This window comes from Aulonocara stuartgranti (genome assembly GCF_965226115.1).
Source record: "Aulonocara stuartgranti genome assembly, chromosome: 7".
In the NCBI taxonomy this organism is placed as follows: Eukaryota; Metazoa; Chordata; class Actinopteri; order Cichliformes; family Cichlidae; genus Aulonocara; species Aulonocara stuartgranti.
In genome coordinates, this window is record NC_138945.1 from 37,044,451 (window position 1) to 37,065,543 (window position 21,093).

The following is a 21,093-nucleotide window of genomic DNA, read 5'->3' on the forward strand; positions in this document are numbered from 1 at the left end:
CACCTGAATCAGATCTCGTAAGGTTGCCACTTGTTGAACAAGAAAGAGAGCGAGACAATGAAAATGAACAGGAAGATGTGCCCGACTACAGCCGTCAGGCTGATGCTTCAACAGAAGTCAGAGCCATCAGGGAACCCCCTGCTATTGATCCCACATTGTTACGTCAGATGTTTCAGAATCTGAACAAGAAGCAAGCCTGCATATTTTATGCAGTTAGAGACTGGTGCATTAAAAGAGTCTGTGCTCTAAATCCAGAGCAGTTTTTCTTTTATATTAATGGTGGTGCTGGAACAGGAAAATCACATCTTATCAAATGCATCTACTCAGAAGCATCTAAGATACTGAGCAAAGTGCCCAGATATGCAGACGACGTTGACATATCAAAACCCACTGTCCTGTTAACTGCTTTCACTGGGACTGCAGCTTTTAACATTTCTGGAACAACACTGCATTCTCTTCTCAAGCTGCCTAGAAGCTTAAAACCTCCCATTCAGGGACTTGGCAATCAGCTGGATGAAGTCAGATCAGAACTTTTGAATGCTGAAATAATCGTCATTGACGAAGTGTCTATGGTGTCAAGACATCTGTTTGCATATGTAGATGCAAGACTCAAACAGATCAAAGGGACTCGGAGACCCTTTGGAGGCATGTCAGTCATTGCTGTCGGAGACTTCTATCAGCTACCCCCAGTGCGACAGTCTAAACCTCTCTGTGTGCACGACCCGTCTGAGATCGACCTGTGGCGGGAGCATTTTCAGATGATCACTCTGACTGAGATTATGCGTCAGAAAGATGATGTTGTCTTTGCAGAGATGCTGAACAGAATTCGTGTGAAAGGAAAGTTGGATGAGCTTTGCGAAGCAGATAGAAATTTGTTGTCACAGGCCATAACTGAACCAGCCCATTGTCCAACTGATGCGTTGCACATTTTTGCAACTAATAAAGAAGTGGATGCACACAACTCTGCAACACTGGCTCTGCTCCACACTCATATCATTGACATCCATGCAGATGATTATAGAAAAGATCCTAGAACTGGCAGAATGGCACTTCAAGACAGACCGTTGAAAGGAGGTAAAAACGAGTTACCAGACACACTGAAAGTTGCAGAAGGAGCTCGTGTCATGCTCACCAGAAACATTGACATACAAAATGGTTTGGTTAATGGAGCTTTTGGAATACTACTTAGAGTAGTTCACTCTGAAAACGACCAACACATCATCAAGCTTGGACTTAAAATGGATAATGAGACATCTGGAAAGAATAACCGCACACCAGCAGACGACATGGTGTACATTGAGAGAGCAGAGGAGAATCTGAAGCAGAAAGGAGTGGTACGAAGACAGTTCCCAGTGAAGCTGGCCTTTGCATGTACAATACATAAGGTACAGGGTATGACAACTACATCAGCTGTTGTCTCTCTTAAGAGCATTTTTGAGCCCGGCATGGCCTACGTAGCTGTCAGTAGAGTGACGTCTCTCAGTGGACTGTATCTTCTTGATATGGAAGAGAAAAAAATATTCACCAACCCAGAAATCACTGCAGCGCTTGAGAACATGAGACAAGCCAACCTTGATGACATGATGCCTCTTCTACACGTGAGGCAAACACTGAGCAGGTCAGAGGTTTTCACCATTGTTCATCATAATACAGAGGGACTGCCAGCTCACATTAATGACATCAAAAGTCACCATGAATTGTGTCTAGCAGATGTTTTGTGCCTAACAGAAACACACCTGCGGGGCTCTTTTGTCGCAGAGAGTCTCCACTTGGAAAATTACAATTTGTTCAAACGCAACAGACACCTGTCCTACACAAACTTTCCCCAGATGGCAAACAGAAGTGGTGGTGGAGTTGCTGTTTATGTGAAAAGTGACATTCAAGTGCATGAAAAACAGTACATCCATAATGTAACTGACCTTGAATTTCTGGCTTTAAAGGTTGAAGCACCAGTCAGTGCTCTGATTGCAGTTGTATACAGACCTCCAGACTACACTCTGAGGCCATTCCTGAAAAACCTGGTAAGCCTATTAGACTCATTGGAGATCATGGACTGTCATCCCATCATAGTTTGTGGTGATTTTAATGAGAATGTTTTATCCAGTGCAAACAAACCAATCCTGGAGCTGTTTGAGTCTAGGGGATACGCACAGGTCATCACTGCCCCTACCACAGAGAAGAACACACTGCTTGACCTAATTTTCATTTCTCAGTCAGATCGATGTCTCCATTCTGGAGTCATGAAGACATACCATAGTTACCATGACCCAGTATACTGTGTATTGTCCTGTGATGATTCATGATCTAGATCTTTGAATACAGTAAGTAATTTCTATATTTTTGAATGACTTAAGAAAGTAGAGCGATATTTAAAAGTTGACGCCCTGCATTGCAGTATAATGTTTGAATTGTTTACATAAAATACAATTACATGAATTAAGTAATGATATCAGTAAAAGATGACAATTTTATTTATCACAGAAAATCTAAAATTCACTAACAGTAACCTATAAATGTCAGAAAAATCAAATATAGCAGTTTAAAATGAATAGTGTAGGCATATCCTCTCTGCAGCCAGGCTTCAACATCCTGCCAGGCTGCCCCAGTCTCACTGTGGCTGGGAGGGAGGGAGGGTGGACCAGAGGATTGCCTACACAACACAAATGTTCAACAGCTTCTTCATTGTTTCTGAGAGAACAACAATGACTAAAGGTTGCTTTTTAAAAAAACAAACAAACCTAATTACAGCAATAATGACAGTTAAGCCACTTTATGTGTGCCTCTATTTTGAAATACTATTTACAAAAATGTTATTATTTTGGTTTGTTATAAACTTTAAACTTTTTCAAAAGTATACGATTATATTTTTGGACAAATTTTTCTATGAAACATAAATTTTTATGAGCTTTTATCATGTTTCTGGCCAGTGCAATCATCAGGGTGGGTCTGGGTTGATAACTGCACATTTCTGGCCAGAAATGTTTCAGCAGTGTTACATAAGTAGTACATATGTAACACTTGCTTTCTGTTACCAGCTGATACCCTACATTTGTATAGACATTGGATAGTGTGAGGTTGGGGAGTTGAGTGGGGGGGGGGGGGTTTGGTTTCCTTTTTTCTTTTTCTTTTTTAAGAGAGACACAGTCCTCCTGTGTCTTCTCCAAGCTTCACATGTAAGATCCAACAATGTGAAGCACATAGCAGCTAGAAACTGTAATGCCACAGATCAGAGAGGCTTCATCATCACCATCTTCATCGCCGTACGATCAGAGCGTGAGACTTCACATCTGGAGCACAGGAGACATTCTGTGATAAGTCCTCCTTCTAGCTTGTCCCACAAGCAGTCGGTGAGATTTACTCACAACAAAAAGGGTTAATGACATTATTTCCATGAAAACATGTATTCATTCTTTGTGAAGTGTTTAAATTGTGTTTTCACTTGACCTTAGGAGTGTTAGAGTGTATTGTAATGTCTGTACTCAGGTGTTTCCCTCTGTGATCCATCCCCATCAGAGCTGAGACACTCAGGACTGAACAGACTGCACAGTTTCTGTGACTGAGCCTCCAAAACACCTTCTTTGAAACCACTCATGATAGAAGGGCTTCATATTTGCAGCAGCACTACTACAGGTATTCAGTTTATTACAGGATGTGTTTGTTTCTTAGGACCAGCTCTGAGTGCACACTACCTAACATATACACCTTTCTGTTCATTACAAACCAACTACTCTGGATCATACGGCCAGTTGGCAGGAATGTTGCTGCAGGAAAGCATCCCTGGAGATCACCATCATTGTCAGACTGACTGTGCCTCCTCTGTGCAGTGTCAAGATCCTCTCTAAATGAGTGTGTAAGTTAACATTTTCATTATTTTATTCCCTTTGACAAGACAAGTATCACTGATATTTACATTTACAACTACATATGTTCCCGTTTTCTGCTCTTCTTTTAAAGTCCTCAGCTATCCTGCTTCTGTGCTGCTTGCCACACATCAAACACTGGCCGGATGACAGGGAGGATCCACTCTGAAGTCACTGGACGTGATGAGGATCATATGGGACTTCATAGTTTCACAGAAACATTGTGCTCTGTGATTACAGGTTTTAAATGGACATAATGACTGCCTCTCTCTGATCAACAGGCTAAAGGATTGTTTTCATTGTTAGTGCTCTGTACAATGTATGCTTATTTAATATTTCATCACAGAGCAAACCTTTATTTATTTAACATTTTTTTTATTTTGTTTTAATGTTGAATTAACTGTGGGGATTTTTTTAAGTGGGCACTTGGGATGTCATATGACCAGAAATGTGGTAACTGGAATTCAACAGTATGGAAGAAAAAATCTGCTGAGAACGAAACACATACAAAAACCCCCCAAGAAAATTCAAATTCATTCCATGTAATCCAATCTAAAACATTTTAAACTGCTGAACAGCAACACAAACAGTGTTAAAAAACAGTGTTAACAGAATGATTATGATGATTTTGTACCAAAGTTTCAGGTCACATGGCACACCTAGTGTGTAGTGTGGGGTATCAGCTGGTAAGTATAGGTTTTTTCATATTTGTGTCCTTAGAGTTTAGATAGATAAAGCCTTGTGTATAATAATTAGTCATAACCACAACTCAAAGTCAGGGACTAACTAAATTTGGGACTTTGTGTCTGAGCCCAGGTTAAAACAATGTGTAAAAAAGCATTTAGTGGCATGGCTGAACAATGCTGTATTGATACTTATTTATCCATGTTCACAAAAAGGACTAATGTGTTTATTTGATTATTTGCATGTGTTAAACTGTGTCACCACCTTAGGCTTTCATTTGAGTTTACTCACAAATCTCTATACAGTTCTCTTTTACCACTGTGTGGACTCTGTTTACATTAAAACATAAAAAAGAATGAGTAATAAAAAGATGTGTAGACAGATCAGAAGATTAAGTAGACCGATAGAAAAAGCTGTTCAGCCATGTTCTAAGAAACCAACACAATTTAAAGGTTCAGGATTGTGGTTTTAAAAGTTGAATTTTCATGTATTTCATATGTTGCTCATTATTTTTTATTTAGTTATTTAATTTAGTTATTTTTCTTTATTCTACCAGTCCTTTTCAGAAAGAAGCTGTAAAATATGACTTAAGATTTTTATGTTATTTTCTATGACATACAAAACAAATTGATGTTTGTAATACTATTAAACATGATATACACATGTGTATATGTCTGAAAAACATCATGCTGTATATTAAAGTTTGTATTTTCTGCAGAATGTTTGTTCATCTTTTAAGTTCATTTCAATTAGAAGAATATGAACTTTTAATATTCATTCAGAGGTTTTCTGACTCTAAATTTTCTTTTGTCATTACTCATCTTTTTATTATTTACATTTTAAACATGCTTAGCTTTTTCCAACTTCTTCTGTGTAAACATCAGCTTTCAAAAGTTCTGCACTTTTATTTTCAGGTTAAAAATTCTGTATTTTCCAGCTCATTCAGATTTTTAACTTAACATTCAGCAATTAATTCATTTCAGTGCATACATTCAGATTCAAGCATTCACACTGCAGTTTCTTCAGAAAATGCACTTTCTAGTTATTATTATCTATTCCGTACGTTTTTTGAAAGCCTACTCCTTCAAAACCATTCAACTTAGAAAAACCATTCAAACACCGTTAGATTCCTATTCTTTTGGACATGATTGCTTGTATTTTTCTCATTTTTAACATTTATATTTTTAATTTTATTCAACTTTATTCAACAAAAATTTCCCATGTATTTCAATGGGGAGACCCTTCAAATTCTCATTCAACTTACTCATTTTTAAACTCTTACTACTTCAACATACGTTCACATAGAGCCACCATTCAAACTTTAAAACGAAGACAAGACATTCAACTATTCAACTTGTATTTATCTTTTCAATATCTATTATACTTTTTCTTCAGTTCCAGTTTAAGTTTCATGATGTTTTTTCACCCGTTTCAGAGTTTATAATGGGTGTGTATGGGACGGAATGTTGGGGCTAGAGTGAGGCAGCTCAACTGCTAGAGTGAGAGGAGCAAAAAAAATAATCTTAAAATCTTTTTTAAAACTGCTGCTGTGTCCGCAGCGTTTGCTCTACAGGTATGATTTTACCCTCAAAACGTAGCCATGGCTGTCCTCTTTCATCCAATGTGTTTACTATTGTACTAGATGTTATGGTTCTTTCATAAATGTCACCAATGCACAGCCTCCTCCCTCCAACTCTTCCATAGACTCTAATGTTAAAATGGCTCAGAAGGTTCGTTTGAAAATCAGAAGAGCATGGTGTCTTTCCACTGTCACCACGTCCATATAATAAACTCCACAGACATGAAAACTGAGAATTTGGTAGACTAGACATTGCTGTCGCTCACAGTGAAAGAATTTTGTCAATACGACTTTTACTTTTCATTTGGGAACGATTTGTTTCGGCCTGACTTTTCTGTTCATTTTAAGCAGCAAAAGTGAGGTGCATGTCTGTGTCCGTGTGTATGGAGCCATTGGGTGCGGTCACTATAGCAACCAGGCTCACACCTGCCTGCTTAACGAGCTCTCTCTGCCACTCTGCCAAAATTCATCTTAAACACTTCTCTTTCAACTGCTGCTGTGTCCACAGTGTTAAAGCCATCATTTTACCCTCAAAACGTCGCCATCGTTGTTCTTTTTCCAACATCTTGTCTTTCAAAGCTCAGAGATGTCAACTTTTTAAACTGTGTGGGTCCAAGTGGAGGGATCACATTTTAGTCATTCAGTGATTCAAAGAATATGACCTTTTAATATTCTTTCAGATGTTTTCTGACTCTAAATGTTCTTTTCTCATTTCTTAGGTTTTTCTAATTTACAATTAAAACATTTTCAGCTTTTTTCCAACTTCTTCTTCTGTGTAACCTTCAGCTTTTAGCAGTTCAGCACTTTTGTTTTCAGGTTAAATTCGGGGTTTTTTTTTTTTTATCTCATTCAAAATTTTTAACTTAAATTCAGTAATTATTTCATTTCAATGCATACATTCAGATTCAAGCATTCACACTGCAGTTTCTTCAGAAAATGCACTTTCTAGTTGTTCTCTGTACTCCATTATTAAGTGTCCTTGGGTGTCTTGAAAGGCATTTTTAAATAAAATCTTTTTTATATGAAGCAGTAATTGAGAAACTAAGGAGCTTTAATGTGAGAAAAAAAATCCACTATTGTTAAATAGTAACCAGCATCATAATTCTGTGTTTCTTAGTGATGTCATGAGAATCCAAACTAGGAACACTGCCAATGCAGTAAAGTTTTATTGTCATGTACAGATAAACAGTGTAGCCACATTTACCCGTAATGAAACTCGTGCTCCTCAGCTTTACATGAACATGTAGAAGTATGCAGTTATATTAAAGAAGATAACAATAATAATAATAAAATCATAAAGTATTAAATATTAAGAGAATTTAAGACAATTGTTTAATATTTACAGTTTCGTTTTTTTCGGGGGGTTTTACAGTTGTGCAAAAACCTGTGCAGTGAGGATTTAAAGTGATTTAAAGTGGCAGTGTGTAGAGTCCAGTAGTTGTAGTGAGTGTGTAATGGTGTGTATAGAATGTAAACAGTTCCAAAGCCTGATGGCTTGTGAGTAGAAACTGTCTCTGTGTCTGCTAGTGCTGTCCATATTGATCCTGCACGGCTGGCAGTTCAGTCCTGGTGATGCCCTAGGATCTCACAGGGGGTGTGATCTCACCACCCTGTGCAAAGCTTTGCGGTCCAGAGCGTTACATCTGCCATACCTGGTTGTGATGCAGCCAGTAAGAATACTTTTAATGGTGCATCGGTGGAAGTTTGTAAGTATTCTGGAGTTCATGCTGAATCTTCTCAGGCGCCGCAAGACGAAGAGCTGCTGTCTTGCTGCTTTTGTGTGACCAACGCAGATGGTCGCTGATGTTGATGCCCAGGAATCTGAAGCAGCTGACTCTCTCCACCTCTGCTCCATCGATGTGGATGGGGGTGCGGCCTCCTATCTGCAGTCTCTTGTAATCCACGATGAGCTCCTTGTTTTTGCTGACGTTAAGCAGCAGGTTGTTATCGCAGCAGGTTGTTATCGCAGCACCATGATGTCAGGGTTCTCACCTCTGCCCTGTATGCTATCACATCTCCATCACAATGCAGCTGATGGTGGTGGTGTCATCTGCAAATGTAATGATGGTGTTGGAGCTGTGTGTTGCTTTACAGTCATGGGTGAACAGGGCTGAGCACACATCCCTGGGGGCCGCCTGTGCTGAGTGTGAGTGTGGATGAGGTGATGCTGCTGATCCTAACCACCTGAGGTCTGTCTGTCAGGAAGTCCAGGATCCAGCTGCACAGGGAGGAGCTGATGTTCAGATCACGGAGTTTCATTCTGGATGATATGATGGTGCTGAAGGCGGAGCTATAGTCTATGAACAGCATCCGCACATATGTGTTTTTCTGGTCCAGGTGGCAGAGGGGAGTGTGAAGTGCAATTTCTATTGCATCGTCTGTACATCTGTTTGGCATGTAGGCAAACTGGAGCGGATCAAGTGAGGCAGGGAGTAAGGATGTGATGTGAAGAAGGTGTTCAGCTCCATCAGGTAGAGAAGCAGTTACCTCCCTCAATCTGACGCTGTTTCCCCTTGTAATCTGTGATGGTCTTCAAACCACTCACATGTTCCTGGTGTATAACACAAAATGCAACACCATCATTCATGAATAGCCCTGTTTAAATGCTAACACAGATCACTTTGAGTTTAATGAGTGTGTGCATCTGCTGTATTTTTATTCTGCTAGGAACATAATTACCAAGATGGATAAATACATTCTTTAGAATTCATTTCAAAATGTTAGTTTGCTTTTAAAGTTTTAAATGGCCTGGCTCCTTCTTACCTGTCACATCTTCTACACCGATACACTCCACAAAGGTCTCTCAGGTCAACTGACCAGTCACTCCTTGCTGTCCCCATGTCGAGACTGAAACACTGGGGGGGGACTGAGCTTTTGCTGTTGTTCTGTTCCTTTCTTGAAGAAAGATTAAAAGAAATTGGTTCAAGAGACTTTTAAATGATCTGTTTTGTGCCCATTTTAATGAATCAGTTCTTTTGGCCACTTAGGATCCCATGGGAACATGTGTGACCAACACTTACACATGTGCTTAACAATCATTAATAATCTTCGACTGCTTTTTCATTGCACAAAGATCCTTCACTCAACATAATGTTAAATGTTTAGTGCTTCTGTTTCACAGTAGAATATTTAGATTATTTCAACATAAAGGAAATAAAGACATAAAAAGAGCTTTGTCAGTTCATAGCTGATGAACAATCTTACAACATCTTATTTTCAATTTCACATTTTTTTAAAACTCTGATGTAATGCATAATCTCAGTCTTTCAGGTTTTTTCTTCTTTACATCAGACTTTTCATGCTGACAGTTTCTGTTTAATAGTTTCTACATTTTTCTGTTTCAGGTCTCTTTATTGTTTCTTTGTGTTGTACACTAAGGTTAGAGCAGTAAAGCTAACAATAAAGCATACAGGCACAGTGATGTGATTAGCAGTTACTTATTTGTGTCTGCGTGCCTCAAACAGCCAGCCAGGTTGTAGATTATATTCATTCCTGAACAGGAATGACCTTTAGACATCTATGGATGTAAGTATCATCATCTCATTAAATTATCCTTTTGAAAATTTGTTGAGTATGAATATAATATGAAAAATATGATAAAATATTATACTATGTGAAAATAAAGGAAATAGGCACCCATTTAGAAATGGATTATTTAATACAGCCCTGCCAGAACAAAGCCAAGTTTTTATGAACTCAGCTGTGCGATGTTGGTGAAACTCGATGTCAGACTCAGACATGTAATTTTAGTTTTAGTTTCTCGTTTGTGTGCACAAATAGTGTTCGGGTTAATGATGAAAATTTCTTGTTATGTTTCTAAAATGTAATCGGTTTTAACTTAAAGATAAAAACATTACAATTGACAACTGAATTTCATTTCATTTATTGGGATTCATCTTAACACATTTCAGTGGCAAGTATTTGATTTTTGTTCAGCCAAATGAGAAAAAGACGTCCTCCTTACATTTATTTTTAAAGAGACTAATTTCAGGCATCTTTACACTTTGTTTCAAGATGTTCTCAGGTTTTCAGGGACATCTTCCTGACAGCATAGCCATCATTGGTATTTTTTTCCATGATTCCGTCTGTACTGCAGCACTTGTGATTAGCTGTGGCACTGAACGTTGGGCAGCAGTAAGCAGTCCAAAAGTACTCAGGAACAGTCACCCTGTTATTGATCTTGGGTTCATCTTTCTCATAAGGCATGACTCCAGTGATAACATACATTTTTGGCATGCAGACATTAAACCTTTCTAACATCTTCTCTTCCTGTAGACTCCAGGGGCCATTATTGAACTTTTCCATTTGAGGAACAATATTTGTCAGGGTGAATGTAGCCTCTTTGTCTTCTTCTGTCTGTTGGTGACCACTGGGGGCGAGGTGGCCTCTGGTATAACCAGAGTGTTTATAGTCTTCATTGACTGCCTGGCTGTTCTTCACATTTTGGTCAGGATGTTTTTGGTACTCCATTCCTGTGTTGACTTTGTCTTTGTCACTCAGCTGGTATCAGACAGACTTTTTATGTCTTTAGAAGCTACAAAGATTATTTATCATTCATGTTGTGTGAGCAAATTGTCCTTTACTGCAGGTTTCAGAATCAGAATACTTTATTGATCCCTGGGGGAAATTATTTTTTGTTACAGTGCTCCATTTTAAACCAACATTAAGACAAGACAGACAATACGCTAACTAAGAATAGTACAATATATACATATATATACATACATACATACATACATAAGTCACTTATAAATAAATAGTTGGAAAAGAAACATGTGTAGTTGTAGCAGCAAACAGTGTGTTAAGTGGATGCGTTGTACAGGGAGATGGCCACAGGCAGGAATGATTTCCTGTGTCGTTCAGTGGTGCTTTTCGGTAATCTCAGTCTCTCACTGAACGAGCTCCTGTGACTGACCAACATGTCATGGAGTGGGTGGGAGGTGTTATCCAACATTGTCTTTATCTTGGACAGCATCCGCCTCTCCGACACCACCTTGAGGGAGTCCAGCTCCATCCCCACAACATTGCTGGCCTTACGGATCAGTTTATTAAGTCTGTTGGCATCTGCGACCCTCAGCCTGCTCCCCCAGCATGCAACAGCATAGAGGATCGCACTGGCCACCACAGACTCATAGAAAATCCTCAGCATTTTCTGGCAGATGTTGAAGGACCTCAGTCGCCTCAAAAAATAGAGACGACTCTGGCCCTTCCTGTAAAGTGCTGTGGTGTTTTTAGCCCAGTCCAGTTTATTGTCAATGTGTACTCCAAGGTATTTATAGTCCTCCACAATGTCAACACTGACCCCCTGGATTGAAACAGGGGTCAAGTGTTTCCTGGTCTTCCTGAAGTCCACGATCAGTTCCTTGGTCTTTGCCACGTTGAGCTGCAGATGATTCTGCTCACACCACGTGACAAAGGAGTCGACCACAGCCCGGTACTCTGTCTCATCATCCCTGCTGATGCATCCAACCACCACAGGTTTGTGGGGATGTGTAACATTGAGAGCATACTGTTGGGCTTAGTTGTGTAATATTTAAATGTGAGCAAGCCAGTCAAATCCTACATGCCTTTTTTAATCATCATTTTATTAAAGATCATCTTATTTTGTGTATTTTTTCTTCTTTATCATGTCCTGTTATTTATTCATTTATATTTGGGTTGTTTCAGTTATAGTTATATAGTTCATTATATTCTATTGTAGAGGCTAAGCCTACGCTTGAAGCCACTGAGGTGGTCGTTAACGGGGGTGACGCGATGTCACTGGTATGCATGAATTAAGTTCAGTCCAATAAATCCAGCAGTATGTATCTTGTCCTTTTTGGTCTTTATTCCGTATCGACTTAGCATAACAGCGCAACGGTCACAAACTGTTTGCCTTCTCAATGACACACCTGACGCCGATTACGTGCGTCTACCTTAAATACCTTTACATTACATAATCAAAACAGAAAAAGGTGACCTCTAGTGACCACATAAGGTATTAACCCAAGAATGGCTCCTACACCCCGGCCCCTAATTGAAATGGCTATCAGACATGGCAATTCTAATCACAAAGAAAATAAGGAGCCACTAATACAGTCTACTTTAGACCTATATATTCACATAAATAAACATAAGTAACACACTTTTAACCTTGAAATGGGAAAGCATTTGCAAATCACTGAGCCAACTTTTCCACTTTTGCAACATGGTTTGGGGTATTGGTTCATCCCATCCCAGTTTCCTTTTGCAAAGCTCCTGCTGCACTCCTTTGGCAGGCAGCAGGACTGGTGCAAGAAACCCCAATCGATCGTAAATGGAACTTGATATTGATAACATTCCACGCCTAGTACAGGATTTTTGAGGGATATCCATTTTGAAGTGGAATGTATCAGTTTCCACACACCACTGCAAGCCCAGAGCTCTTTCTACCGGAAGTTTGTCTCTGTCAAGATTTAATTCTTTCAAGTCTTTAGCCCTTTGCTCCTCAGAGATACTTTGCAACAGGGTGCGATTGTTACTGACCCACTTGGTCAGTGTAAATCCTCCCCTTTGACAGAGTGCTGAAAGATCTTTGACCAAATCGACAGCATCTGAGGTGGAGGCCACACTCTTTAAACAGTCGTCCACATAGAAGTTCTCTTTCAGCATTTCACATACCTTGTCTAGGAATTCAGTTTTATTGTCCTCAGCCGTTTTTCTCAAAGCGAAACTGGCGCAGCTCGGGGAAGATACTGCACCGAACAGATGAACAGTCATGCGAAACTCAATTATGTCCTTGCTCAGATCTCCATCTGGCCACCATAAAAAAACGCAGAAAGTCTCTGTCCTCTTTGGCAACTTTAACTTGATAAAACATTGCCTTTATGTCACCCATAAATGCGACAGGATCCTGTCGAAATCCAAGCAAAACCCCAAGCAATGCGCTTGTGAGATTAGGACCTTGTAAGAGCTGCTTGTTTAATGATGTCCCCTGGAATGATGCCCCACAGTCAAATACAATTCTTATAGATCGTTTTCTGGGATGGTAAACTGCGTGATGAGGAATGTACCACTTCTTTCCATTTTCGCAAGACAGCTGCTGTGAAGGTATTTGCTCTGCATATCCATTACTTATTATCTCATCCATAAAGTTTTTATATTCTTTATGCAACTGTTCATTGTTGAGAAGTTTTCGTTGTAGACTTTGCAATCTTTGTTTAACTATGGAGAAATTGTTTGGCATCTTTATGTTATCCTTTTTAAAAGGTAACTTCAAACAGTAGTGTCCATCTTCCATTGTTGCAGATTTTTCCATGATCTTCATGAACTTAAGGTCCTCCCTTGACAAACCCTTTTCCTCTGTAACCCTTTCATTAAAGTCATAGTTATATTGACTTTTCAACATCTCCTCCAGCTTACAAACAGATATCCTATTTACAACTGTTGGTGGGTGCTCGCTGTCCAAGTTGCTTTTACCATCTTCCATGGGCCCATTTATGACCCAGCCCAATGCTGTTCTTATAGCATATGGGCCATTCCCCTGGCTATGAATGACCTCCCATGGTTCCAATAACTTGGGAGTGTTGCATCCAATCAACAGGTCAACATTAGCCATTATGTGGGGAATTTGAACCTTTGACAGATATGGCCACCTGATCAGATCTTCTTCCTTTACAAAGTTATCCGTGGTGACAGGCATCCTTTCCTGTATTAGAATTTCTGGAAGTTCATAGAAGGCATTGCTGCCTAAACCAGAAACTTCAAGACCAGTAAGTGAGTGGGCAGAGACTACCTTTTCTTGACCCATCGTTTGTAACAGGAAGTGAGTTCTTTTGCCCACAAGATTTAGCTTTTGCATGAGGTGCTCTGAACAGAAGCTAGCTGAACTGCCAGGATCTAAAAAAAATAAAATAAAAAAAAAGCATATGTCTGTATGACATGACTACCTTTAACAGACTTTATTTGAATTGGCAGAATGGAAAGCAAACCGCTTTCTCTTCCGGCCCCTGTATGACCACAAGTTTTTACATTCTTTGAAGAGGAGGGCTCTCCATAGCATTCAGGGCTTACACCATCGTTATCAATATGGAGGACAGTGGGATGACCTTTACCACACGTTCTACATATCAAACGCTTAGCACAGTCCTTGCTTATGTGCCCAGCACCTAAGCAACCAAAACACAGCCCTTTCTCCTTTAGAAAAAGCATTTTGTCTCTGTGCTTCTTCCGCTGAAACTGTTGACACTCCTCCAGTGTGTGTCGTTGAGTAGAGCAGACACAAGATGGCTTTACTGTAAAGTCATGGCTTGTTGTAGTAATCAGCCTTTCCGTGCTGTAGGTTTTATTCATGTTCATGGGTGTGACTGTAGCAGCAAAGCTGTTCCCTTTAATTTGTTTGCTTGGTTGTGACTTCAGTCTGTTGTCAACCTTTGAGACAGGGATTGTTGACGTTACATTCTGAATGTCCCCAAACAAAGGATCTGAAAGAATTTTCACCTGCTTTTCAATAAATGCAACCAAATCTTCAAACCGAGCTCTGTGTTTAGAGGTTTCCAATATATCATATGCAAACGCTCTCCATTTCTCTCTCATTTTATATGGCAACTTGCACAAAATGATTTTCATGTTCACTGGCATGTCCAGTTCCTGCATATGTTGCAATGTTTCCATGACATTACAACTCCCACATAAGAAAAGGGAATATGCTTGCAATGATTTCACATCTTCATTTTTAATTGCAGGCCAATATAATGCCTTGTCAATGTAAGCAGTTGCAATTTTATATTCATTTCCGAAGCTGGTTATCTAGATCATACTCACAAACTCTTTCTTCAGGCAAAGTTAATTAAATTCCAGGATCTGGTTAATTACAATACATCCATAATTTTGTATAAAGCTTTTACTAAACTTTTACCGGCAAATTTACAAACTAGATTTGAAATTCGAGAAAAGGTTTATAATGTGAGAGGCTTTGGAGAATTCAAATTACCTAGAACTCGAACAACCCGTAAAGGTTTTTGTGTGTCTGTATGTGGTGTGAAAATCTGGAACAGTCTGAGTTTACAATTGAAACAATGCAAAAATATTCATAGATTTAAATTTCTCTACAAACAGTTGGTCTGGTCACAGTATACTCAATGATGGTTTTAGTGTGCTCTGTAATGTCTGTTCTCTTACCATTGCTGGTATGGATTCCAAAAAAAATAAAATAAAAAATGTGTGCGTATGTATGTATATGTATGTGTGTTTGTTACTTGTAGTTATTACTGCCTGTTACCTGTGGTAATGCAATTTATAATTTATATATTCTGTATTCAGTTATGAAGGCTCTAATTGTTGTTTGCGAGCTGCCGTTTAGATGCTTGTATGTGCCCGGGGCTGTTGATGGGTCTGTATGCAATGATGGGCGTAGCTGCGGGAAGTTTATTGTTTTTTTTTTTTGTTGTTGATGAGTGAGTATAGGGGTGGGATTTAATAAGTTTTCTTCGTCTCACTCCTTTTTCAGGCAATTTTTGTTTTTTTGTTTTGTGTATTTTATGTTCAATATAGGTATTTGTTGTGCCTGAAAATGAACAAATAAATGAATGAATGAAGTGTTCTTTGAGCAGTTGCTTTGCTTGTATATAGCCTTGTCCTGCAGCCATATGTTGACAACTGCGTACCAGCTCTCTCGGCTGTCCTGTTGTAAACTGCTCCAAATAATACAAGCAGTCCCTCTTATTGGCCTTTTCTTCCACTCCTTGTTCAAACGCATTAATGAAAGAGATGTACTGAAGAGGATCACCATCGAATACAGGTATTTTCCTGGATGGTAATGACAATGCACGCTGATGCTGAACAAGGGTTGCAGTTATTTCATTTTGTCTTTGTAAAATGGTACAAATGTCCTCCGACCGTCCTTCTGCCGCTGTAGGAATTGACCTGGGCGATGGAGGATCCACATTGTGAAATTGCATTGTGATGACCGTTTGAGCTTGTGGCTCACTTTCAATTTCCGTTCCTGGCAGGATCATTGCAGATATGTTGCTTTCTGTCTGTACTATTTGCACTGCAGGTTTATCTTCATTGACTGGTGTACTAGGCTTGACTGTGGCTGAAGCAGCTGTTTTCTTGATTTCCCTTTCATAATATGAATTCATAGCATTGGACGATATGTTAGATATACTTTGAACTTCAGCAGCTTGGAGAACAGCTAACTTTGCAGAAGAGGCAGAAAGCAACGCTTCAAGCTCAAGTTGTTCACGTTTCCTCCTTAGCTTTAGCTCTTCCTCCTCCAAAGCATGCTTCTCTTTTAGGACTGCCATACAAGCGAGTAATGCTGCCTTTTCTGCTTTTGCTTTGATTTTGGCAGAAGAAGTTGTGCTCACCTTACCACTAGATGAGCCTTTAGTGACTGAAGATTTACCAACAATATTTGAAACACTGTCCTCTGGCTTAACACCATCATCAACACCATGATCACCCTTTAAATGTAAATGTTCGCAACCTGATAACCATTCTTTCACTTCATAAGTAAACTCATCATAATGCATTATTTTTGCTTTAAACCATGTTTCATGCTTTTCTTTTTCATCATCTGGTAACAAACACATCAATGAACCATGAATTGTTTTTGCTTCATTACACAAACCAACAAAATCATTGAATGATGCTTGAATCATAGAAGTTTCATTTTTTTTCCATTGAGACCCTTATACTCTCTTTTAAATTATTAGCTTTATTTAATTTAGCCTTTCTATCACGTTGCAGTCTGTCTAGTCTCTCTGCAAGTGCCTTAGCAGTCAATTTCACCACTCGTTTTTCCTTTTCTGGATGCGTCTCAGCCTTGCTGGCGTTGCTACCTTGCACAGCTGATTCTGCAGCAGGCTCCGGGGGCCTGTCAGCAGCTTTATTTGTGTCCATAGTTCAAATGTTCCAAAACTCAAATATTTATCAAGGGTTTATGCGCACATGCGAAAGTTTGTTTATAAATCAGTTTTATTTGGGTTGACCACCAATGCATTGGAATTACGTCTTCTTAAATAAGTGTGCACACTTTTATCAATGGCCATTTATTAGTAGCGCTACTCATACCTTGCGTTGGGCGCCGTACTGATTCCGATGAAGAATTCTAAGTCCTCTCCAACATCCACGGAACAATCGCCAAGCATTCCACGTCGTCAGCTGACAGACCGCTAGTCCGGCTGTCCGCTCCTCGTGAAACCTCCACGGTAACTTTTCCAAACGGCATTCAGCTCTCCGCGGCAATCGATCACTCAGACTTTAATTGTCCTGTTTGCGCCGAGTCTCCAAAACACCGCGGCGAAGTTGGCACAAACTTTTCCCCAAAGAAAAGCAGTTTGTGACTCTAGTGTAGAGGCTAAGCCTACGCTTGAAGCCACTGAGGTGGTCGTTAACGGGGGTGACGCGATGTCACTGGTATGTATGAATTAAGTTCAGTCCAATAAATCCAGCAGTATGTATCTTGTCCTTTTTGGTCTTTATTCCGTATCGACTTAGCATAACAGCGCAACGGTCACAAACTGTTTGCCTTCTCAATGACACACCTGACGCCGATTACGTGCGTCTACCTTAAATACCTTTACATTACATAATCAAAACAGAAAAAGGTGACCTCTAGTGACCACATAAGGTATTAACCCAAGAATGGCTCCTACAGTTATTACATTATATTACATTACACATCATTGTAAGATGTGGTCTAAGGCAGGACAGAGAGGTCAGGATTTGTAGAAGGTTCTTAGTCCCTCAAATCGATCGTGTCATCCTTCTGCTGACCTGTCAGTAAAATCAACCAAACACAAGGTTAGCGTGAACACACTGTTAGCTTTAATATTTCCTGCTGTAGACTAACCTATGAAGAAATGTAATGGGAAGCCTCCACACTGCAATATTTAGTAGAAGACTGGTCCAAATGTCAGTTTATCACAGCAAAATCCACCACCAGTGCCAGATAAACTGATGGGATCTCGTGGGACTTTAAACACAACCATCTCCAGGATTTACAGAGAATGATGCTGTCAGCTAAGAACAGGAAACTATTCACGCTCACTGAAAATAGAGCATGAATAGTTTCACGAGACAATCAAATAAAAGTTATTTAAACTAAAATACTGCTTTGAAACAATTTACCTCACGCTCCATGGATGAAATATTCCCCCCAAAACATAATCCACACTAAACAACATCAGCAGACAGGAAGCTGTTTTGGCATCACATGACATTAAGTTTTATTTTTGAGATGTTTTACAATCAAATCTGTTACACATACAATATAGAAATGAATTGAATATTGAAATGAAATGCAAACAAAAATATCCAGGAATTTTGTGATCATCTTCAATTATCAGAAGTCTGTCACAAATCAGAAAAGATTTAAAAATATGCTTTAGTATGTTTAGAGAAATGAAGCTTTATTGTACAAAATGTGCTATTTTCTAAGATTGAACTTGCCAGTTTTTACTACTTACAACTTAGAACATGAAAATGTATAAAACAAAGACATTTTACCTTCAAATAAGTGAGTATCTTGTTTATGAAGCTTCTTTACTTTTTGTTGCATAAGATAATGATTTTATGAATTTTATCGTTTTAACATAAAAGCTCACAGATTTCAGCGCTACCACCGTATACACCGAGCCCAACAAGGAATGAGCAAGTGTTACCGGTAGCGACTCTGTGGAGGAGAGTCATGGTTCGAGTGCTTTCAGAGACGCTGTAGAAGGACAGATAAGTGCAACTATATGAACTCCTTTTAAAATGATTCAGGAACACTCCAATTCTCGAGGACTGTGGACCTTTAATGAAAGTGCTCCAGTTGTTATTTCTGAATGTATAACCGCCACTGAAACACTCCAGCGCCCATGAACCGTTATTGTTTCCAAAAAGACTCTCTCTTCCTGATCTGCTTATGTTTTTGTAAGCTAATGCTATAAAGACATCGTCCCCGCTCCACTCCACCTCCCAGTAAGAAGGTCCTGTGAAAATCTCTCTGCTCAACACCTGAGGCCAGTCAGTGAATCTGTCGGCGTGATCATAGCGCCTGATTGTCTGAGTATGACTATATTTTGCTTTTAAGCCAGGCCCAAGCACAACACGCTGGTGTGCTGTGTTTGGGTTAAATGTGATTTCACATTTATATTTTAGGAATTCAGCTCTGGTCTTGGGCTCTGACTCAAAGTTTGAAACATTACCCTGAGTTTCTTCAACAGCAGTTATGGTCCATTCAACATTGTCCTGCAGTTTCTCTCTGGTCTCTGACACAGCTGCTGCCACATCCTCGGTGTAGCTCTCAGGATGAATATTGATGCTGGCTGAGTCTGGAGCTTCACTGAGACATGACAGCAAGGTGTAGTTGTGTAGAAACTGGGTGGGGTCCTCTGTGTGAGAGAGCTGCTCCAGCTCAGCTTTTCTCCTCCTCAGCTCAGAGATCTCCTGCTGCAGGACCTTCAAGCTTTTCTCTTTCTCTTTAATTTTCCTCTCGATGTCCATCTCTCTCTCTTTGAGCTCTCTCTGCTTCTCGCTCATTTCTGCTGCAGTTGAAACTGTGTCATGGCCTTTATGTTCATCCATGGAGCACAGATAACAGATACACTGCTGATCAGTGCGGCAGAAGATCTTCATCACCTCATTGTGGCGAGGGCACATGATCTCCTGGAGCTTCTGGGAGGGGTCCACCAGCTTGTGTTTCTTTAATGCTGCTACTTCATAGTGAGGCTGGAGGTGCTGCTCACAGTAAGAGACCAGACACTGCAGACAGGACTTGACAGCTTTCAGCTTTGTCTCAGTGCAGAAATCACAGCTCACATCTTCATGTTCAGCATGACAGAGATCAGCTTTAGCAGCTTGGAGTCCAGTCTTCTTTGTTTCCTCCACTAAATCTGCTATCACGGTGTTTCTCACCAGAGCAGGCCTCGGTGTGAAGGTCTGTCTGCACTGAGGACAGCTGTGGGTTTCCTTCTGATCCTCTTCATCCCAGTAGCTTTTAACACACTTCATACAGTAGCTGTGTCCACAGGGAATAGTCACCGGATCCTTCAGGAGATCCAAACAGATCGAGCAGCAGAGTTTGTCTCGGTTCACCTGGTTTTCTTGCTGCGCCATTTCCGGAATAAATTCCATCCAACTCATTTCAAACACTCGATGTCGGTTGGAAGAACACAGGAAAGCTTTATTCCTTTATTCTGCGAGGATAATAAGCAGGTCAAACTCACAAGTCTTCTTGCTGGATGATATAAAACTGGAGAAGTTTGACTGTCTGGAAATCTGAAAGTTAGTTTAAGTAATCCAGCGAGGGTTGGTCTCTTAAAGCAACAGTACGTGGTTAACACAAAGGCCTTTTTACGCCGAGGAAGCGCTAAGTTCCTCCTCTTTATGTGAGCATGAAGAAGGTACAGAAGCGTAGAGCTGCCACCCAGGCAAAAGAAAAATACAAGTGTATCACGTTGTAACGTGAAAAGTTTATTGTTCTAACAAGATACTTTTCACGTTTGAATAACATAATATCACGTTATTACAATATACATAATTATCACGTTCATACAATATAAATATTATATTGTGCGAACGTGATAATTACATTGTTTGAACAAAAAAGTTTTCACGTTATAACATATCTTTTATTGTTCGAGCATGATATATTGCCGTAAAACATCGTGAAGTGGGTGACAGTGCAGATCAGAGTGTGAGAAAATGGCTCGTTTATTGGAATTAATTAAGTTCTATTTTATGCTTGGATTGAGGCATGGGGAGATTTGGCTGTTATTGGGCAGTTTGGACAGTATTGTGATAAGCATGCGGACACTTAGAAGAAACCTAAAACGCATGGGACTGTACAGGAGAAAGAATGAGTCCGATTGAGGTGGCAGGATTTCTTATTGATCAACTGGAGGAACACGGGAGGCTCCATGGATACAAACTACACCACATTCAGGCAGGTTATGTTGTCACGCAGAGTACTGTGAGACATTTACTGAAATATCTTGGCCCTTACGGTGTTGAGCAACGACG

The 21,093-nt window shown here is 39.8% G+C and overlaps 1 protein-coding gene and 2 long non-coding RNA genes across 3 annotated transcripts; 2 read left to right on the forward strand and 1 right to left on the reverse strand.

Moving 5' to 3' along the window:
• The first annotated feature begins 3,206 nt into the window (after positions 1 to 3,206).
• LOC309709633 lies at positions 3,207 to 3,783 on the forward strand. Its single transcript, XR_014277559.1, has 3 exons — positions 3,207 to 3,347; positions 3,514 to 3,630; positions 3,747 to 3,783. It is a non-coding gene; the product is annotated as an uncharacterized lncRNA (long non-coding RNA).
• Positions 3,784 to 7,078: 3,295 nt separating this feature from the next.
• LOC309709634 lies at positions 7,079 to 14,018 on the forward strand. Its single transcript, XR_014277560.1, has 2 exons — positions 7,079 to 10,711; positions 11,602 to 14,018. It is a non-coding gene; the product is annotated as an uncharacterized lncRNA (long non-coding RNA).
• Positions 14,019 to 18,289: 4,271 nt separating this feature from the next.
• On the reverse strand, positions 18,290 to 20,509 carry LOC309709600 (tripartite motif-containing protein 16-like). The gene has a single exon (XM_082538332.1). The coding sequence runs from the start codon at positions 20,212 to 20,214 to the stop codon at positions 18,676 to 18,678; it is 1,539 nt and encodes a 512-aa protein (XP_082394458.1). The 5' UTR covers positions 20,215 to 20,509; the 3' UTR covers positions 18,290 to 18,675.
• Between the last annotated feature and the right edge of the window lie 584 nt (positions 20,510 to 21,093).

What these genes read in the sequence shown, in the direction of transcription:
- LOC309709600 (XM_082538332.1), bottom strand. Translation starts at nt 20,214, where the DNA reads ATGAGTTGGATGGAATTTATTCCGGAAATGGCGCAGCAAGAAAACCAG.